Genomic DNA, 22,114 nt, shown 5'->3' with positions numbered 1-22,114 from the left:
CAGGAACCTGGAAACTTACTGAATTACAAAAAAACATTTAATGTTTAACATTTAATATTAGGAACTATATTTATCAAACATTATACTGGGCAAGTAAAGATTGTTTCTGGGCAAAGTAATAGTGAAAAATCCTTAACGTCAACCCCTGCTTAGTGTGAGGGATTGCTGAAGAGCCAATGAGTCGATGCAATAGACTGGTTTTCTATAGATAGAAAACTTTGAATCAATTTGTATGATCTGGGTGAAATGTAAATTACATGTTACTGAAACTAATCAATAAGTTAAAAGAGAAATCAGTATTTATTTTAAATCCTTCAAATTATCCAAATAGCTACTTAACCTCCGGCAGTGGCCCCAGATCTCCACGGCTGATTTCTTGGACAGAAAAACCTCAAAACAAATCAGCCAAAAAACATCCTTGTGGCTTAAAGAACAAAAACATCTCACTTTAAACCAACTCATCTGATTACAGAACCCCTGGCTCCTGAGTACACAGCTCAAATTTAAACAGAAGTCATTTTTATTTCTTGAAAAATAATGTATTTTCCTCTGATTTGAAGAGATAAGCGAATTTGTCGATGGAAAATGATGATTTGCATTAGAAATAAGCAAAAAACTTTATCTTATTTCAAATCTATAATATCTCTAATACTTATTTTTAGAGCAAACATTCTTATTATTGGCAAACCATCTTCACAAAAAAGCCACATGCACTCAAAATATAAATAGTACAAATTTTTGGATCCGTTTTTACAGAGTTATAAAACTATTGAGAGAAGGGCTGAAATATTCAGTCGATAATAGAAATAATCATCAACTAATTCAGTAATTCAGAGACTAAATCACACTATTATTAAACCAAAACTGGATACAAATAATTTTTTTTTTTTCTTAAGGTGAAAAACAATATTTGTCTTTAAACATGCTCTATTAAGAAGAACTCCAGTGGCATTACTTTAGATTTCCATGGTTTAAATTCTGTAGAAAATTCTCCTAAATCATCTTTTGCTTAAGGCTGGGCAATATTTCCAGATTATTATTACTTTTTTTGGCATTCACTGTCTTTTTATTTAGGAACAAATTCCCAAGCCGGGAAACAGGAACATTACTAAAGTCAGTGACCAATACCCACCAGCCCCACCCCAACCTTAGCTGCAAATCACATGACCCAATACACATAAAAAGAAAAAAAAAGGACAAAGCATGTGAGACATCTCATTGTGCGTCATTCGCCAGCAAGTCTAACACTCCCTTTGCAAATTTTTTCCAACATTTGTGTGGTTGACACTCTTGCCGTATGGATTCTTGCAGTAGACGGTTCCATCATTATAACATCTTTAAAGTATAACAGACATTTTTTAATAGGAAGCCAGTGAGGGGGTGATTGGGGTTCTTTGATGCCCTGAAAACGTTATTCCATACCCCTTCCCATTCTATAGATTCTTGCTCTAAATTGCTTTCCCTCTTAGCTACTAAAGGAATGCTAGAGTAGGATGATTTCAAGAGCCATTGATATATAAAGGTGAGAAAATCCTCTGTGCGGAGAATTCAGCAATTTATGGATAACAGGGTGGATTTGCACATTTGAGTCCCATGGTACCCCATAAGCACGTAGTGCTGACCGCAACTGAAGATAGAAAAAAAAAATGATAACTTAGGAATATAAACAATTGACAAAGATTTTGAAAACTCATCAGACCATCCCTGTTGTATATATCACCCAGCATATGAATACCAGAAGAAGCCCATGACTGAGACTGAAAGGGCATCTTTCCAGAAGTCAGACCATAATTATTCCAGAGAGTAGGGATGCACGATATAATCGGCCCCCTATCGGTATTGGCCTTAAAACTGAATATCGGACATCGGCCACCCCACCGATATTTAACCCGATATTTGATCAGCTTCTGAGTTTCTAAAGTCTAAAAAAAAAAAAAAAATACTACTTCTTCTTCCTTAAAACACTTCTTTTTTACAGACTTAAAAACTTCTAAAGACGAGGGAAAAAATATTGAAACATTAAAATATCCCAATATGTTCATATGCTGATATATTGCCATTTAAAAACACCATATCAATCTCTTTTACTAATGAAATATTGCTATATGTCATCGTTATGCTACGAAATCCCCCAAAAATTCACGAAATTTTGCCAGATTTTTATATGTTGATATATTGACGCGGTATCGATCTATTTTACTAACAAAATCTCACAAGAATTTGCAAAATATCACGAGAGTTTGTAACAGAACGATGAAATTTCACCAGATTTTGAAAGTAAAATAGATTGATACCGCGTTTTTAAAAATCAATTTGATATCAGCATATGAAAATATATTTGAGTATATTATTTTTCAAAGTGTCAGAAATGGATAACAAAACTGCTATTTTCAATGACTACTTATTTTTGTCCAGCTTTAACATCGGTATCGATATCGGTTATCGGCTACATGAGTTTTAAAATATCGGCATATCGGATATCGGCCAAAATCCCAATATCGTGCATCCCTACCCGCCACACCTCCTAAATAATTTTTCTTTGCATTTTTCAGAAGCATATGGAAATTATTTATTTTAGTTTTTGGTTGTAAAATAACTAAATGTGGGAAATTTCAAGAGATATGACATATTTCTGCAAAGCATTGGTGTTCGGTGCCAGTTTTATTCTCTTTAGATTTTTTTTAATGACACCATTTAGCCTGTTTTGACCAACACATCTGTTTTAAACAGAAATGGTTGAGTTTTTTTTTTCTTACGTGGACGTTCAGGAGATGGTTATTGACGGGAAATGATTAAATATATTATCAGTCTGATTTAAAACAAGGAATCAGTGTGTTTCTACAAACACTAGTCTCCTGAATAAAGTAGGAACCACATGTTTTTATTTAACCGTAACACTGTCAACAGTTGAGTTTTTCACAAAGCGTTGGTTTCACATCCTCCACCTGTTCACTTCTTCTTTTCTGGGAAATCCAGAAACGGTTCGGCCTGCTTAGTGAGACCAACATCCACCAGAGGAACAAAGAATTACACCAGCTCACAAAGCTACGTTGTTCAGTGAGAAATCTTACTTGAGCGGCTCATCGAAGCGGATGGTGGCGGCGCAGTGGAAGATGACGTTGATGCAGGCTTTGAGCCTCTCCACGTCCTCCGAGCTGATGGACAGGCCAGGCTGCGTCAGCTCGCTGCTGATGGGGATGATCTTCTGGTGGAAGTCGGGGTTCTCCTCCCTGACTCGGTCAAAAAGCTGCCAAACACACACAGAAATCACAGGATTAAACTTTACTTATTTATTTTTTTAAACTACAGTGATAAATATTTACACCCACACACTAACACAGAATGTCTAGCAATGCAAATCAGCCCGAGTTAGCAAGTGTGTTGCTTTGCATAATTCCTGGAGGCAAACTAAAAACCCCAGTGTGACCATGTGAAGCTTCACCAATGCATCTGGATGTGTTGGTGGCATTTTCTGCCTGCTAGCAAAAAAAATAAACAAAAGGAAAAAAAAGTCTGCATTGATAAAAGACACAAAAAATGCATTTTCCCCTGCATCTACTCAAGATATTAATTTCCTCTAAAGAGTAAAAAAAGTAATGGTAGAATAGAAATGTTATGTTATTCAGTTTTATATGCAAAATCTCTAAAACATACATAACCAGTCGAGAGGACAAGCAGCAGCCAGAGCATCAAAATCCACCATCAAGGTAAAGAAATAAGCAATTAAATCAGAAAAGCAATTGCTTCCATTCAGCCGATGTATCAGTGGCGGCCTGCCAATAGAGGGCGCCGCCCTACTCACCCAATGAACTTGATTAAGACATAAAAATTTATTTATTTTGAACGTTAATACATTTTTAGGTGTGCAAGATAAATGTTTATTATTTAATGACGAGTATCGAACGGTCAGACGGGGAGTGTTGGTCTAGTGGTTAGAGCAGTGCTTTTATGCCCTAAGGTTGCAAGTACCCGGGTCGATCACTGCAATATGGGTTCCTTAGCAAGACCCTTAACCCCACACTGCTCCCTGGGTGCCGCATAATGGCAGCCCACTGCTCCCCAAGGGGATGGGGCAAATGCAGAGAGGGTTTTTCTCTAATGTGAGATCAATAAAGTTCAGTTATTATAATTATTATAAAGACATTTCATCCCAGCGCTGCGTGTCTCATAGACTGTTCTCCCTGCTGCCCTCTGAGATGTTGCAGCATTCCATGCAGGAGCAGCAGATTCAGCAACAGCTTCTTCTCCACCGCCATCAGACAGCTGAACTGTTGAAAAAACTCTAAATCAAACCAAACCACTGCATATTTGCACCATATATATTAATGCTTTGAACTTCCATATCAATGCGTTGTTTCTGCACAATGTTTTTTCCTCCCACACTGTTTACATTTGATCACTGCTGCACTTTATGGAATGGAAATGTTCTGAAAACTACGGAAGAGGGTTAGGGCCACTAAAAAATTAATAAAAATAAATGATAACTGATTTTTTTTTTTTTTTCATTTTAGTATTGGAAAAAAGTCAGAATTCTGACTTTAATCTCAGATTTCTGACATTAAATTTCGGATTCTGACTTTTTTCTCAGAATTCTGATTTTAATCTCAGAATTCTGACTTTTTTATTGTCAGAATTCTGAAAAAAAACCTCAGAATTCTGACTTTTTTCCCTCCATACTAAACTGAAATAAAATTCAAAAATCAGTTAACTTTTTTTTTTTTTTTTTTTCCCCCAGTGGCCCTAATCCTCTTCCGAAGAAAGCTGTAAAAAACGGAATTTCGTATTTTTTTTAATTTATTTTTTTTACTTTCATTGTCATTTTCTATACACACTGTGTTTACAAAATGACAATAAAAGTTGTCTAAGTCTAGTCTTAGTAAAGCTGTTTCATCCGTTGTTGGATTGGTGACATGTGTCCGCCCTGGGGCACAGAAATCCTCCCCCATAGACTCTGGTTAAACGTTTTCCAGCGCAGTAGCTCCTCTTCAATGCTAAATACAGTAGCATCCTGGGGAGCAGCTCTCCTGCACGCAAAACTGAAAGCAACTTTATTTGCTCACCAACCCCCTCCAGCACTGACGTCACAGTCGTTTGTTAGAAAGTGCAGCTGATTGACAGGTTTATAGAATTATTTAGCTACAAGGCTAGGCTAACTGCATGCAGCGAGGCTAATGCTTTATTCTGCTTTCCCTGCCTCACTTTTCAAACGTCAGGATCTGACCCAGCATGGATTAAAACAACTATGACTGATTTAAAGCACTTTTCAGAACGTTTTAGAATGTTGTTTGTTGTTGGCATTCATACTTTAGTATACATTTGATTTGTTTTGGTATACTGTACGTCTATTTTGACGTTCTATTTTAACTCAACCAGCCACCACTGCAACCTATGGAGCAATTTCCAAATAATTTTGAAATTTGAAGTTTGCTTAAGCTAAATGAGCCAAAATTCTAACTTTATTGACAACATCTGAGCTAAAAAAGACCTCATGTAAAAAAAATTTGGAGCACCGGCGGAGAGCTGATGATGATAATTTGGTCCGGTATTGCAGCCTTTTAGTAAAACATAACTTCCTCTGTATACCAAGGGATTTTAGAGTCAGTGATGAGGCTGTTGGTTAGAAAAGGTCCAAACGGCCTAGTCAAAGTCATCCAAAGCATCATTCCTTAAGGTGTTTTTAGAAGCTATTGAGTCATAGGGAGCAACTGTAAACCTGTAATGGATGGAAGAACTATTTTTTTTCAGAGCTTAGCTTGAGTTTGGGTTGTTTTCTATTAATGCGGAGCAACTAATGTCAGAGCAGAAAATATTTAAATGATTTTCTAGAATATGTATAATTTCCTTCATAGTCAAGTTGTTTGTCAGAATTTGGGTTATTTTATTCAAGTTGGTAAAAAAAAAATCCATTAGAGACAAATAAGCCTCTAATTAATCGTGTATAATTTCATGAATGACCTAGAAATATTAATGAGACTAAAATTAAAAAGATTTTTCTTTAACGTTTCTATTCTATTATTTGCCAAATTAAATCTCCATCTCCATTAATCAGTTGGAAACCAGTGAAGTATTCTTAATAATTTCCCATGGTCATAGTTAGTGAGGGGAGCACAGGCCTCCTGCAACATGCATCAAGAAACCCAAAGCAATGCCTGGCTTGTTTGACATTAGTCCACCTGTTAACGTCAGCTATTGCCCACCGACGGGCTCTGGATGACATTCTGGTATGGAGATGAGGGATTTAATGAACTCCCGTCTACATTTACCAGCTCATGTCTCCCACAGATTACAACTGGCACAGAGAGCTGAACACTGCAGCCCCTCGGGACGCTGCATGAAGCCCCCATGACGCGAGACGCTCTGCAAAGGCAGCAGAGTCAGATGTCATATTTCATCATGCATGTCTCTCTGTGCAGCCCTTGGCAGTTGCTGCTTGGCTGCTAACATGACTGGAAGCAGAGCAGGATCTGTTTTACAGCTAGTAACGGACGGCATGAGAGGAAGATGGCTGTGGTGAGTCAGCTGTCCCAGTAAGCAGATGCTGCATTAAACAGCTTCTAACATGAGTCCTGCACATCCTCTTAAATCTTTTCCACTTTGCAAAGCCTCTTACTTATTTACATACGTGCACCAGGCTTCCCATGTTAGGTAAAAGCCCTGATGTAATATGAAATGTCATAAGCAGGAACCTTTCTGGGGGATTGATGCAAGTTTTTATGAAGAAATTTAGAAATAACCGCTCAGAGTCCAATTTCAACATCCTCCATAGACATTGCTGCCTTAAATAAATAAAAAACAATATATATTTTAAAGAAGCATTACAATCGTAATGGATATCAACTCCAGTCTTATAATAGAGTGCTTGCAAAAAGAATTTACAGTGCATCAAAGAAATAGAGGCTCTAAGAACTTCCAGAGGTGGGTCGACAAACTTAACACAGCACCAAGTCATTTTTGAGTTGTGCTCCCCCTAGAGGGCCGTTTGGAAATAGCACTGTCGCAAACACCGACTGCCCTTCTCAGCGGGTTAGCGCTTTTTATTGCTTTCAGGGGATCCGTGTTTTACAGAGGCACTCTAAAAAAAAAATCAATCACTCAAAAGTCACAATAGAAACACACATATGTTAGGGGGCGGGGTTAACGCGAATCGAGTCGCCACCTACTGTAACAGAGTATGTTCACAACCTGTGGATATCAGTCTCTGTAATCGATTTGCTTTGCCTTAATGTGGGTGACCAATCAGGTGTTAGATAACCGCCCCCTAACTTTGATGGGTGAGTTTGACAGATTCTTTTAATGTTTCGATGCACAGATGCAATTAAATGCACACTGTAATAATTATATGTATATTATATAATTATACGTATTTTATTAAATTAATGACACATTTATATATTTAATTCCTTATTTATTTAATGAATTACACATTTAATTAATTGTTTATCGCTGTATTTATTTATTTAATTGTGGCACTTTATATTAGTGACGTGGTTTTAATTAATGAATGACACATTTATTTATTTAATTCCACATTTAATTAATTATTGACACATTTAATTATTTATTTAATGCTGTAATAATTTATTTAATTTTGGCACTTTTTATCCTCCATAGGCATGTTCTCCATTAAGCAGGATTAAGATCAGATCCATCAAGGACTAGAGGTCAAATCTTGAGTTTAAAAACTCAAACTTTCAGACATTAAAACCAATTCGCTTTAGTATAAGATCACATCAGGAGGTCAATCAGTCCTAAATCAAGAAAATATGAGGGTCACCGAAATTTTATATTGGTCTTCATGAAGAAATGCCCATTTCTATACAAAGTATGCATGTTTTATAGCATGTGTGACAATAAGTGGATGTAGAGAAGTGAGTTAAAACATTTCTTCCTCTCTGATATGGTTTAATCTTGGTCTCTGCAGGTCACCATGTACTGTACTACAGATTAATGCTTACGTTAATAACTTTTTCTTGTGCGGCTCAGAACCTGCCTCCAAGGGAGACCGTAATGATTTAGGTCAGAACATGAGCTGCACAGATAATTTTTTTTTTTTATCTTACAAATAAACATCCATCTGACTGCAGGCTGTCCTCCCTTTTATCTCGTTACAGGAAAACATTTTCAACAAATTACAATAACCCTTTGGGGGATTTTTTTTTTAAAGGGATCTACACCAGAAAATGCAGGGATTGATAAAAAAGCAACAAAACGTATTGGTATTGAAATAATTACCATAAAATAAGAAACAAATCAGCTTCAATTTCACATTAGCTGGATGACACTCAAGAGGTTTGGGTGAGGACATTTAAACCTAAACTCTTCTTCTAGCCTGGAGGTCTAGAGGTGCCAAAGCAGCTAAGATTCAAACACAGATTACTTGACACCTAAAATTATAAAGCTTCTGAGAATGATTATGGCTGCTGTGAAGCAGCAGAATTAGCTTTTTTTATGCAGATCTGTGGAAACCGCAGATGTACAAATGAGCCAAGTAGGAATCTAGTTATAATGAATCCTCATGGATTGCTTATATCCCCAAATATGGATTAGTGGGAAGATAATTAGTCATGGTTAAAAGATGCATGATCGCATAAAATGCCTTAAAGAAGGGAGATATTGTTGTATTTGTAATTTAGTGATAAAATAGATAATTAGGGTGTAACTATAATAGTTTTGTATCGATGCATCGATCTAACAGCCGATGATCCGATGCATCAACACGTCCGCAAGAGTATCAATTCATGTTTTTTTTCCTGCTTTCGGTCTATTTCTATCCATTTGCTGCTGGATGTATTTCTGACTCCCGTGCTGCGGTGGCGCTAAACCTATTTTGCACTCCTACCTCGCTTCCTTCAGCCACCACCTTCTTTCCGCCTGCAGTATTTTTTGATGCAAAGACTTTCAGAATCTATATTTTTCAGTGAATGAGGTTTTCATATAGCCTGGGTGCCAAATCCGAACTTAGTCCCGCCCACAACGTTTGAGGTCGGGAAGTTCGGTCTGGCATTGCTCAGTAGTAGCGCGAGTATGCTTGCACAATAGCTGGCAGGCCAATCAAATTGTCAGGGCGGGCTTTATACGATGATGGACAGATGATCAACAGTAACGTAATCAACCACGTGACCAAAGCGCGCTTGGGTGACAACAACAATGGCTGCCGCCGGAGAGTTGAGGTGTGTAGATTCTGCTATTAGGTCTGTTCTAGAAGATATCGACAGCAAATTAATTTTAAAAGAGGAACAGAGAAACGCGATCAAGGCTCATCTTTTTATTCTAGGTGTGCAACTGCACACTTTGATTTTTGTTGACAACAACTGTGCCTGGCTTAACATATGTCATGCACTCCGTTGCTCTTATTGGTTGTAGGTCTATCCAATTGAGTGCAGAGGCATTTTTTTTTCCTAGCTCGTTCGAAACACGCCCCATAATCACAGCTCTATAGAGCAGTATCAGACTCATATTCTGACTAGAATTGAGTAGGACTACGTCAGGCTAGTTTTCATAGGCCTAGGTGGAGTACAACTTTGCTACTTCTGTTATTTGCCGTTTTTTCTCAAATGAAATGCATAACGATATTACAGCTTTCATTGATTTATATAAATTTGAAACATAGTCTAGTGTGATGGTCACATGGTCAGTAACCCCACACACAACCACTTTTTCATTAGTTTTAATACACAGTAGCATAAATGTATTGGTTTATTTTGACAATATTGAAGACATTAGTTCCAACTGTAGCGCGCACATTTGGTTAACTTTTGTATATTTAATTTTGTCAAATGCTTAATATATTTTGTGCTTTCTTTTCTGGTGTTGTGGGAGTTCCATCAGCTGGGAGAATGTGGCTGACATGATAATGGACTGATTGGGTGATACCATCTGGAGTTCCACTATGGGGGGAAGACCATGGACTCAACATTTTAAATATGTTGCATAATTTCTTCTTCTTACTTTTGTGATTTGCTCATTTTGTTAATTTGTTTAATGATTGTCATTTAAGTTTAATCCTAACTGTTTAGTTATTTTTGTTAAATTGGTGTAGATGTTCTCCCTACCTCTTCCTCAGTGTGTCAGTCTGGTCTGATCAGCCAGTATTTAAGTCCCCTTGTTTGCTGTGTGTCAGGTCATTTAGAAGTTTTGGAAAACTTATAATGGGTCAGGATTGTAAGGCAATGCTGTCACTAAACCTTTAGGATTTTTGTGGGACGTAGGGCAAAACATTATCATGGTAACTCAAAGTCAGCTGCTTCGGGCATCTGATCCTTTAGACCAGGGGTCACCAACGCGGTGCCCTCAAGGACCACATAGGGGGCCCTCAGAGTCTTCTAAATAAAGAACAACCCACCAGTGGGCTAAGTTTGAAATTTTATTTTATTTTGTTGCTCTTCTTTTTAATCATTTATAGAGATTTCAAAATGACAATGTCTAAATAAACTTAGAAATTAACATAAACAATAAAAATATGTTGATAATGAAGAAAGTTTAGGCTAACGCTAACCCTCGCAGCTCATGGGTCAGTTATGGTCGCCCTTCCTACGTCTCGGTACCCTTGAAGTGGCCCTCAGCCTTAAAAAGGTTGGTAACCCCTGATTTAGACGGACCGGTTTGTGCAAAATCTCCAACATCAGGAGATCCTGCCTAAATATTCCTGAATGAAGTCATCCTTTTTTTTGTGCACCAGAAACTTCTGCAGCAAAACATTCACACGATACGATCCTTCCACCTCTGTACTTCCAGGACAGGAAGATGAGCTCCGGTTTGCAAGCTCTTTTGTTTTTTTTGTTTTTTTAACTTCAAAGTGCAACGACGCTGAATTCAAATGAATTTCACTCCCATCAGACCACAGACGATATGCAAAGTTAACAGGCAAACTGTCCTTTAGCTGATTTTGAAGAATTTAGAAGAACGGCTGTGTGGCATGTTTCAACCAGCATCTTCCAGAACAGTATGAAGGCTGGAAATTCCCACACCGTTTGTAACGGTGCTTAAAAACAAACTGGATCTTTCTGATGTCAGTTTTTGGAGAGCCTTCTCATTTGTTATTTTCTTTAACACCTTGCTTTAAAATACACCCACAGCTGGACATCCACTTAACTCAGATGTGAACCAACTAATCGGAAGCATAAAGATAGAGAGACAGAATGCTTTATAAAAATAAGCAAATATCGCCACTGCGCTAGCAACGAGCATGCTTTTCACTGGGGGCGTGTAGCAGTTCTCGCCGTAAAGCAAGACCGACTCTCGCGATGCACGAGACTTCTGAGCCTGTGGGTGCGGGCCGAGGGCTCCTGCAATTGCAAGTACGGTATTTCCCCTACAGACCACCAGGGCGGCCGAGAAAACCTTTGTTCGACCTGAAATGACTCATTTAATCATCCAAAACGTTATGGAACACATTAATTAACTGAAAAATGTTGCATAGTATGCCTTTAAGGGATCTTACTAAAATACAACAAGACCAAAGTTGAGTGCTTCTACGACGGAGGTCACAGATTATCGGACCGCAGTCCGGGTCCGGACCCACCTGCTGGCTAATCTGGACCCAACCTGATTTAAAACATTGATAAATTACCGCATTTATTCCGACGACAGTGTCTAACTTCACTTGCGCAGCTTCTCCTGTTAATACGGTAAAGCCCTGGGGAGCGTCCGGCTCCAGGCTTCACGTGATCCAAATGAGCCAATGAGCTGTCAGTCTGGGTTGCTGCTGCTGCTACTTTTAGACACAGCAGGCAAACCTGTGGCAAGCCGGGCGATGGGAAAGAAGGAGAAGACCATGAGAAAAAGAGAGCAGAGAAAGTGTGGACTGCTGGAAGAACTGCGGTGAACTGGTGAAAGAAAAGTGAAATGGCGTACTCAAAGATGACCCTGCACATTTAGAGGATGTTTGGCTCAACCTGCTGCTGTGAAGCAGGATTCTCCACCATGAACAGAATCAACAATAAATCTGGATCCAGGCTCAAAATGAGAACCTTGATATGTGCTTGAGAATGGCTTAGTCTCCATTCAAACCCAGGTTTAAAGCCTTGCAGGGCAGCATAAAGCCCACTGCCAACATTAAGACAGAAAAAAGAAAGAAAAATAACAAACGCTCAGTTCAGGTGTTTGAGAAAATATGGGAATCAGGAATTTGTCTATATACCAAACTGAACGATTGTTGTTCTCTACTTCAAAAAACACTTTAGATTTAAAAATGGAAACACGTTCTATTTTTTCTATTTTTCTTAATTTAAAAATTCAATGTATAACATGGAGGCATAAAAACCTGTTTTTATTTCAGTGTTAAAATCTGTTAAAAGTAACTCAGACATACTGTAATAATCCCAGAGGGAAATTACTTTTGTTAAACGCTCCAGATATACATACATACATACATACATACATACATACATACATACTTGTATATATACACATACATACATATACATCTATACAAACACACACACACACACACACACACACACACACACACACACTAAAAGCACACAAAATAATATAAATATATACATATATAACTCTATATATTTATATGTATATATATTAGGGATGCACGATATAATCGGCCCCCTATCGGTATCGGCCTTAAAACTGAATATCAGACATCGGCCACCCCACCGATATTTAACCCGATATTTGATCAGCTTCTGAGTTTCTAAAGTCTAAAAAAAAAAAATTATAATACTACTTCTTCTTCCTCAAAAACTTCTTCTTTACAGACTTAAAAACTTCTAAAGACGAGGGAAAAAATATTGATGCATTAAAATATCCCAATATCTTCATATGCTGATATATTGCCATTTAAAAACATATCAATCTCTTTCACTAATGAAATATTGCTATATGTCATCGTTATGCTACGAAATCCCCCGAAAATTCACAAAATTTTGCCATATTTTCATATGTTGATATATTGACGCGGTATCGATCTATTTTACTAACAAAATCTCACAAGAATTTGCTAAATATCACGAGAGTTTGTAACAGAACGATGTAATTTCACGAGATTTTGAAAGTAAAATAGATGGATACTGCGTTTTTAAAAATACATTTGATATCAGCATATGAAAATATATTTGAGTATATTATTTTTCAAAGTGTCAGAAATGGATAACAAAACTGCTATTTTCAATGACTACTTATTTTTGTCCAGCTTTAACATCGGTATCGATATCGGTTATCGGCTACATGAGTTTTAAAATATCGGCATATCGGATATCGGCCAAAATCCCAATATCGTGCATCCCTAATATATATATATATGCATATGTATAACTATAGATCCTTCAAAAAAGATAAAAGTAAGAAAGTTGAAAAGCAAACTGAAGCAGTGTAACTGCAGCATCCTGCTTTTCGTGCATGCTCATCCTAACAATTATAATTAAAACTGTCTCCGGACCTTTACTGGTCACTGATTTTTAATTGGTTACCCCTTTTCTACGATTTATAAATTTAGTTCTGTTAAAGTGTCGTTATATTATAAACAAATTGCTCAGGCATAAATTAAACCCCTCAGTCAACAAGACGAGGAAAAATATTATCTTGTGTTAATATTACTTATGTAAAGACTTGGTTCCAAGTGTATCGTATATTTCTGGGCCTTCAGCTAAAGAGAAATGACTTAACAATGGGAGAGTTAAGCGAATTAGGCAAGTTTGAACGCGCAACTTCGAACAGACCTCTTTCACTTCTGCAGCAGGTTACTTCACCTTTATCTGCTTCTTTTGAGGATTGTGCAACTTTGCAAACACTCGCTGCAGTAACACTTACTTTAGGCGTGCAAAAATTCAACCTAAAATTGCAGAAGAGTCGGTTCCACTAAGCTGCAAATGTTCTGAGCTCACTTGAACTACATAAAAGATCCAGAATTGATGAAGTACAGTGAGGTCAGAGGGGTGAGCGAGGCCAAACAACGTGGGCTTTAGAGAGCCTTTTGTTGCCGCGGCGCGGGCGGAGACGGACATTGTGCCGTTGTTTTGTAAAAAAAAAGCTCTTTGGATGATAAGTGGTCTTGTACCAGCCTTCCACCGCTCGGGTTTAACACTGCACCCTTCTCCAGCCCACGGCTGTCAGCGAGCAAACTGCCCTCCACGGGCGTACAATGGTCCGGTTTTGACAGCAGTTTCTGCAGCGAAAGGGACTTTAACGGGTATTAAACCAGCAAACATTAAGGCCATTTCTAAAAGTAAACCTCCCTAATCTAGGGAGGTTAGTTTGTCCTTCGTTGAGAGAGGACCGGTGCCTTTTTACGACCTTAAAAACAATAAATCTTTCAGAAAGTGTGTTTAGAGCAGTCGCTGTGTGGACTTTCACAGTAACCCAACACTAATGGCCCTTTCCTTTCAGAGCAGCAACAGAAGGAGGCGTTTAAACAGCCGCTGCTCGCACAGGCTGCCCTTTAGCTGCACAGCCTCTCTATCCTGGAGGGAAAGAGGCAACAGAGAGGAAACGCCGGTAAGAAGAGAAGCAGAACATGACAGCAGAATGGATGCAGATGAGATGGGAGGGTGTTTTTATTTCATTTTTTAATTCTTTTTGTGTAGCATTAATAGTTATTTCTGCACTTCTGAATGGTCCAAACTATGTGAGGCTTTTCTCTAAAAGTCAGCAGCCTTAACCAATAGATGGTTGGGTGTATGGTTGGATGAACTAGTTTATGTAAAAACACAAACTCGTACCCTGCATTTCCCAGAATGCATAGCAACCCTGATGTATTCTTATTCAATATGTTAAACATTCCTGTCTTAAATCTAGCTTCTGTTTGCAGCTTTCGGTGCTGACTCCGCCGGACGCCGTCCACCACTCAGGCAGGACAAATTTACAGTAACCATGAAGAGTCTACTAAAGTGTGTCAGACAGAAGCAATTACCCGCAGCTCCCACAGTGCTGACCTCCATTTTCCTGCCATGCTTGGACTAAATTAGTCAAACGATAGGATGTGAGCAGGATTAATGACAAAAGGAGAGGGAAAGGAAGCGCTTTTTGGAAAGATCCAGTCCTTCAGACAAAGAGAACAAGAGATAAAAGTCCTCCAAGCTGCTGATAACAAATCCTCTCCTTGGTACTAATCAGGTTCCTGCTTGTCTGAGGCTGGGAGGGCAGACCCAATGGGATGTCAGGAATGCTGTGAGGGACAGGCATGACCAACATCCAGGGAACTCAGAGAATTATTGAGACAGGACTCCAACCAACCATCCCCCCCTCCGTCTTTCATCATTTCCTTGCATCAGGTTGCACTAAGCCCCTCCAAAAAAAAACATCTCAATGCTGAATCCTAACAGGAACTAATTGGTATGGACAAAAAAGAAAAAAATACTCATCATCATGGATTTATAATACCTTTTAAAACAGAAACCCTGCTAGTTTAAACAGTCATGTGACTCTATGGTTATTTTTCTTAACATTTAAAGACAAATCTACTTTAACTCTGAATCCCCGAGCTTCTTCAAAGCTTTGGTGACTGATCAAATATTACAGGCAGCAGCATATAAAACAAATACATGGGAATTCTAAGAGTTCTCCTGTCTGTGGGCTACTATTAAAGAGTTAGAAACAAAAAGATTACATTAAAAGATAAATCATTACCTTTTAACATGCAGCCTACTTGCTGGGTGTGAATGAAAGCTTTAAGCCTTTATAGGGCACTCAGTGAAGTACTTTGATGATCAAAATTTCAAGCAAATACTTATTGGACAAGACCTTATTACCTTTGTAACATTAAAAAAATATGGATATTTTGATGGAAAAGACTAATATTAATGTAATAACAAGAAATACCAACTTGCCCGAATATATTAAGAAAAATAACAAAAGTGCTTCTACAAGAAACTCATAACAGTGAAAGAAACACATTTTTCTTTGGTAAAAAATAACTTTAGAGATATTGATGCTGATGCTGGCACTTACAATTATTAGTTTATAAACCTAAATATAGTTGTTTTCATTTAGATTTTTACCTTTTTTTCTTGACTTTTTAACTTTTTTGTCCCCAACTTCATTTACAGAAGTTATTATTTCATTCCAGGGCTCATCTGATTGGTCAAATGCCAAAATAAGACGTACAGCCATGTAGCAGCATCTTTGCTGAATGGCTGGATATAGATCTAGTGCTTCTAGACCTCACTGAGGGACGGGGGGGGGAATCCATTTGTAAGGGGATCAAAAACCGGTAACTTCCCCTTTAACTCCTACTACTTAACATGTTCAGGTTATTTATATACAAGCTCAGAAAGACAGATTTAATGTTGCAAATGAGTTTTCCATCTAAGCAACTCATTTCCACCATCTATATATAATGTTAACTTTGATTTTTATAGTACGGGTATCATCGTATGGAGGATAAAAAGTGCCAAAATTACATAAATAAATACAGCATTAAATAAATAATTAAATGTTTCAATAACTAATTAAATGTGGAATTAAATAAATAAATGTGTCATTCATTAATTAAAACCACGTCACTAATATAAAGTGCCACAATTAAATAAATAAATACAGCGATAAACAATTAATTGAATGTGTAATTCATTAAATAAATAAGGAATTAAATATATAAATGTGTCATTAATTTAATAAAATACGTCTTCATTTTATGAAAAAAATCTATATAATTATTTCATGGTCCTGTGCCGCAGTGCATCCAAACCATTAAAAGAATCTGTCAAACTCACCCATCAAAGTTAGGGGGCGGGGTTAACGCGAATCGAGTCTCTGTAATCGATTTGCTTCGCCTTAATGTGCAGGGTGACCAATCAGGTGTTAGATAACCGCCCCCTAACTTTGATGGGGGCCTGCAACACAGGACCATGAAATAATTAAATGCACACTGAAATAATTATATATATATTTTTTTTTTTTTAATAAAATGAAGACGTATTTTATTAAGTTAATGACACATTTATATATTTAATTCCTTATTTATTTAATGAATTACACATTTAATTAATTGTTTATCGCTGTATTTATTTATTTAATTGTGGCACTTTATATTAGTGACGTGGTTTTAATTAATTGAATGACATTTATTTATTTGATTCCACATTTAATTAAATATTGACACATTTAATTATTTATTTAATGCCGTATTTATTTATTTAATTTTGGCACTTTTTATCCTCCATATCATCGTCTGCTGCACACAACATCTTAGATTTAAGCTTTTTTTTTTTTTTCTCCATAAGAACAACTTTTTTTCCATAGACATTCAAAATGTATAAGAGTATAACTGCTTATCACATCTAGCTCTATTTCTTTCTTCCCTTAAAACATTGTACATATAAAAAAATAAAATGCATCTAATTATTTGGAACTTTGAGGGACAAAAAAAAAAAAAAAAGAAAAACAGCAAAGACAAAGTGTTTCCCGGCTCACTGATCACCCCACTTCACCCGAATGTAATAAACGTTTATCTGCATGCATTCAGAGACGGCTTCCAGCTGACAAACCAAAACACATGAAGTTTTAAAAAAAGTGAGCCATCATTATAATAATAATAATAATAATAATATTGTTTTTTGTTGTAATGGAGCTGTAGATTTGTTGAGAGCATATTTAAAGATTAAATTCTGACAACGTAAATACGTTTGTTTCTCTTCCTTGTCTTCCAAATGTTTCAAATTAATTTAAGGAATTAGAGCATAGACATCATGATGCAAAGCTCATTTCTCTAAACTCCTGAGAGACTGATGAAACGCAGACAAAAGCACGACTTTAATCAGCTTTGGTTCTTGGCTCCAGCAGCAGATTGGAGCAGAATAGCTTTGTCTGATCATTGGTTCCTTTTTACTTAAATAGGGGAAAAAACAACATACCAAATAGATTCCAGTTTTATTCATAACCTTTAAAAAGATTATTTTGATTCAGGCAAAACAAATCTTATCCTATTTCTCTTTTGAACTTTGAAAAGGAAATAAAATAAACAATTCCTTGCAATCATTTGATAAAATGCAATACTGATCTGTTGACATTATTTCTACAGTCTATAGCTGAACTTCAGATCTGCAGTTACAGCGTTAAACTAAAACATTTGTTCAACTTTTAATTGTCAATCTAAGGAAAACGTGAAACTTTTAAGAATATACTGGGAAAAATGTAACAATAATAGACTTTATTTGAGAAATATGTATTTTCAATCTAAATATATTGCAGGAAAAATACTGTAAACTGTTAAAGTTTGATGTATTTTAAATATATATAATTTATTGTTCATGCTGCAATGAATTCTGGGTAAATGATGTATGCTAGGCCCGGTAGCGCTAGCTCCAACCAGCCAAAACAGCAATGAGTGACGTTAAATATTTTCATTTTAAACCAGAAAGCATTGAAATTGATGAGAATGGAGAAATCACAAGAAATAAAGAAGAGAAGAAGATCAAACAAGGGAAGACGGGAAGAGGAAGTTGGCGTTTTTAATGGCTGCTGCTAGGAGATGCTAACCCAGATGGAGAGCTATGCTACCAAGAGCTCAAGTTTCTAACTGAGGCCATTTATTTTTAAAGTCGTAGGGAAGCGGCTATTCCAACCGTTGCATTTCCGAATTCTCCCGAGTGATGCCCGACTTTACACGAGTGAATAAAGTGAATGTGATTGGTTATTTATCAAGGGGGCGGGATTGTCGTGGCGAAAGGTTCACAAGCAAGTTTGGTTGTGGCCGGTTTGTCGGAAGCATCTTGCTAACCAGTTAGCAACTTAGTGCTAGTAGGTTCCCAATGGGAAATTCCATTGGGACCAAGTAGCACATAGCAACGACACTGTAAAGGAAGTTTTGTGTTGCGACTTTTGTGTCGGAGGTCGTGGATGAGTCTCCTCCGTCACCAATTTTTCATTTAGAGGAGGAAAGCGGGGACGAAGATGTTGTGGAAGAGGACGCCAGGGCGGCAGAAGCATGGTTTGGTGTAGAAGGCTTCCAGCCGTATGTTTGAGCCCTTGCCTCGCAACGCTGCCAGTTCTTTTAGCTCTACGCCTGCCGAAGACACAGACGTCCATCCCCGTGAACACTGGGACGCAACTCAATGGGAAAGGAAAGGATTCTGATTTCAACCGTCGCGTATATTAGCTGCGACATATGAATCAAGATGCTATGCCCGAAAACATTAGATTGACAGATGACCGTTGATAAATGATTGGCCGAATTTAGGTGTTCAGGCTGACGTAGAACTAAATGGTCTGCATAAGATAACGGGGGGAAAAAAACACATTTTTTTTATTTTTTTTTGATAGAAATTTTCTAACTTTTGGGACAATATCGTCTGATAAAGAGTACATTTATATACATGTTTAAGGCAGAATGATTTGACATTTATCAAAACATTTATTAGAAGGATGCATTACGATGGAAAGATGATCCAAAGTCACTTTAAAACAGTCGTTTATCATCTTCCAATTTGATTTTATATTAGCTTCTGCTAATATTGTTAGCTCTGGCTAATAAAGCAATCAGTAGATCAGAAACCGTTCTCATTTGATTGTTTCAACAACTATCTCATGTAAAACAGAGTCAAATGCAAGACAATAAATAAACACTGTGCTAAAGTTAGCCTTACTGTGTTTACTCTGTAGGTTCCAGTCCAGCAGGACCTAACCATGTCGTCAACCCAGCATGCATTGCAAAAGTCAAATAAATGGCGACAAGAACTATATACTTTAAGTAATTATGAGTTTTTAAAGCAAAAAATATATATATTTTCTTTATTTTAAAAGGAAAAATCACAACATATTTAGGCCAACATGTTTAACTAGTTGTAGATTCCTTTAAATAGATTATAGAATTGGTGTTTGGGATACTGGTACCCTAATTTGTGCAAATAATCCAGTTTCTATATCTTTGTCAGCAAAATGTAAATTGTACAATTAACTGTTATTGCTTTTCAATAGTTCAATAAAGGAAATGCATCCTTAAATCTATCAGTAATGATTAAATAACCAATTTTAGAAAAAAACCCTAAAATAACTGCAATTATAATGATACACTAGCAAATTTCAGGGCCGTTTAACATGAAAAAGCACCACATTCAGTCCAGCATATCCATCATTTTTCATGAAACTTCCCTTACATAAAATGCTCACTCTGTGGTTCACACTGATCGAATCAAAAAGAGGAGCTGGCTTGAATTATGAGACGCAGTAGCAAATAAAACGCAGGGTCCTAATGTTCAGCATCCAGCTGCAATAAAACAAGCCTGATTCTTCTGTCCAACCACCTTAAGAAATATGTAAACATTAAAAGCTGATCTAATATCGTAGCGGCGCCTTAAGAGCTGCAGTACATTAACAGGAAAATATGCATTGGCTTGAAAGCTAATTTATACTCTATAAACATAAGAGTGGCAGTGATGAATATGGAGCAAAGCCATTACGAGACATCTCAGATCGATTCCATGCATCCATCTATATGAGGCCATATTGAGACAGACTTCCAGGACTGCAGCAAACCATAAAACAACAATTTTCACCTCCCTAAACAGGAAAGATCTGGTATGTCAATCAGTTTGTAATTTATTCAAAGACTAATTATATGTAAAAGTTTTTGCCCTTATTCGCCCTGATACAGCAATGCTTGCTTGTAATGTTTCTGCTGCATTAGCTGCTAGAGAAAAAGTGACAACCCAATCTTTGTAGAGGTCCTGATCTTTGAGGAAAAACTCTGAACTCCAAATGCCTACTCTTCTTTATACTGCCTTTTTTAGCGATGACAAATCCCGACATGCCTCGACTCTGATTAGCTCCAAGGAATACAGCAAAGATGGGGATTATTTCCAAGAATCAAGTCAAAAGCGAAGACAGAAGAAAGAAAACAATGATACTCCGTGGGTGAGGCAAACACCTCCGGTGTGCTGACAGCAGTTGAATTTCCTCCAGCGCAAACAGAGACGAGCCTGCTGGAACCAGTTGGAATCAAGAGATCCTTGATATTTACGCCAACGGAGAGATTAGAAAAAAAAGCTTACTTTTAAAAGAGACAAAAGGCAGCAGATTTACACTCCTTTTGTAAAGTCCATATAAAAAGCATGCAGTGATCACAACTGTCAAAAGATTAAAGATAAAATTGTTTTAAAAAAAGTTATGAGTTTCTTGTACATGTTGAGATAAAATGTCAGAAAAATACTAAAATAATGAACATTTCTCTCACTAAACTATTGATAAAATGCATTTATTGTTTGATACATTTAATGTATTAGATTAAAATACAGATCATATCTCTCCCATTCATTGGCTTCCTGTTAATTCCAGAATAGGATTTAAAATCCTCCTTCTCACATATAAAGCCTTAAATGGCCAAGCTCCATCTGATATCAGAGATCTGATTGTTCCTTATGTTCCTAACAGAGCACTTCACTCTCAATCTGCAGGTTTACTAGTGGTTCCTAGAATTTCTAAAAGTAGAATGGGAGGCAGATCTTTTAGTTATCAGGCTCCTCTCCTGTGGAACCAACTACCAGTTTTAGTCCGTGAGGCAGACACCCTGTCTACTTTTAAGGCTAGGCTTAAAACTTTCCTTTTTGATAAAGCTTCTAGTTAGAGTGGCTCAGGTTATCCTGAGCTATCTCTATAGTTCTGCTGCTATAGGCTTAGACTGCTGGAGGACATAGGGACCCCTTTTTCCTCATTCTGCTTCATTCTATCTCTATTCTCCCACTCTGCAGAATCTGTTAGTTCAATCTCTAACGTTCTGCTCTCTCTGCTTTTTCTCATAGTAGCTTCATCTGGTCTGTTCCTGTTTAGCTGTGACTCCATCCTGGAGAGAAATATTAGCTGTGCTGCTGCCATCAACACCTTTGTTTCTAGATGTTGGAGCTTGGCCTGTTTTTCAGTGTAGTCCTGTTTCTCTGACTGTGACTAACTGGATGTGCTCTCTCCATCCTCTGACATGGGAGCTGGCTCGGAGCTCGTCTGCCTGGCTGTGTGTTTCCTGGACGGGGCCGCCTTTTGCAGCTGCTTTTTGTGTCTCTGCTTCTGTCTCCTTGAACCCCAGTCGGCCTCAGCAGATGGCCGCTCACACTGAGCCTGGTTCTGCTGGAGGTTTCTTCCTGTTAAAATGGAGGTTTTCCTCTCCAGTGTCGCTACAAGCATGCTTAGTGTGAGGGATTGTATTCGAGTCAATGAGTCAATGCAATCAACTGGT

The 22,114-nt window shown here is 37.4% G+C and overlaps 1 protein-coding gene across 1 annotated transcript in view; it reads right to left on the bottom strand.

Moving 5' to 3' along the window:
- Positions 1-22,114, bottom strand: part of si:dkey-97m3.1 (fatty acyl-CoA reductase 1) — a 77,444-nt gene that overhangs the window by 21,574 nt on the left and 33,756 nt on the right. Inside the window, exon 3 of the mRNA XM_038297092.1 lies at positions 3,072-3,247. Within this exon, the coding sequence (XP_038153020.1) occupies positions 3,072-3,247 (176 nt within the window). The remainder of the gene's footprint in view (positions 1-3,071; positions 3,248-22,114) is intronic.

This window comes from Cyprinodon tularosa, unplaced genomic scaffold, assembly GCF_016077235.1.
Source record: "Cyprinodon tularosa strain WSP-4 unplaced genomic scaffold, ASM1607723v1 ctg381, whole genome shotgun sequence".
NCBI classification, from domain to species: domain Eukaryota; kingdom Metazoa; phylum Chordata; class Actinopteri; order Cyprinodontiformes; family Cyprinodontidae; genus Cyprinodon; species Cyprinodon tularosa.
The sequence above is the reverse complement of the archived record's forward strand: the minus strand, read 5'-3'. Positions and strand labels throughout refer to the sequence as shown.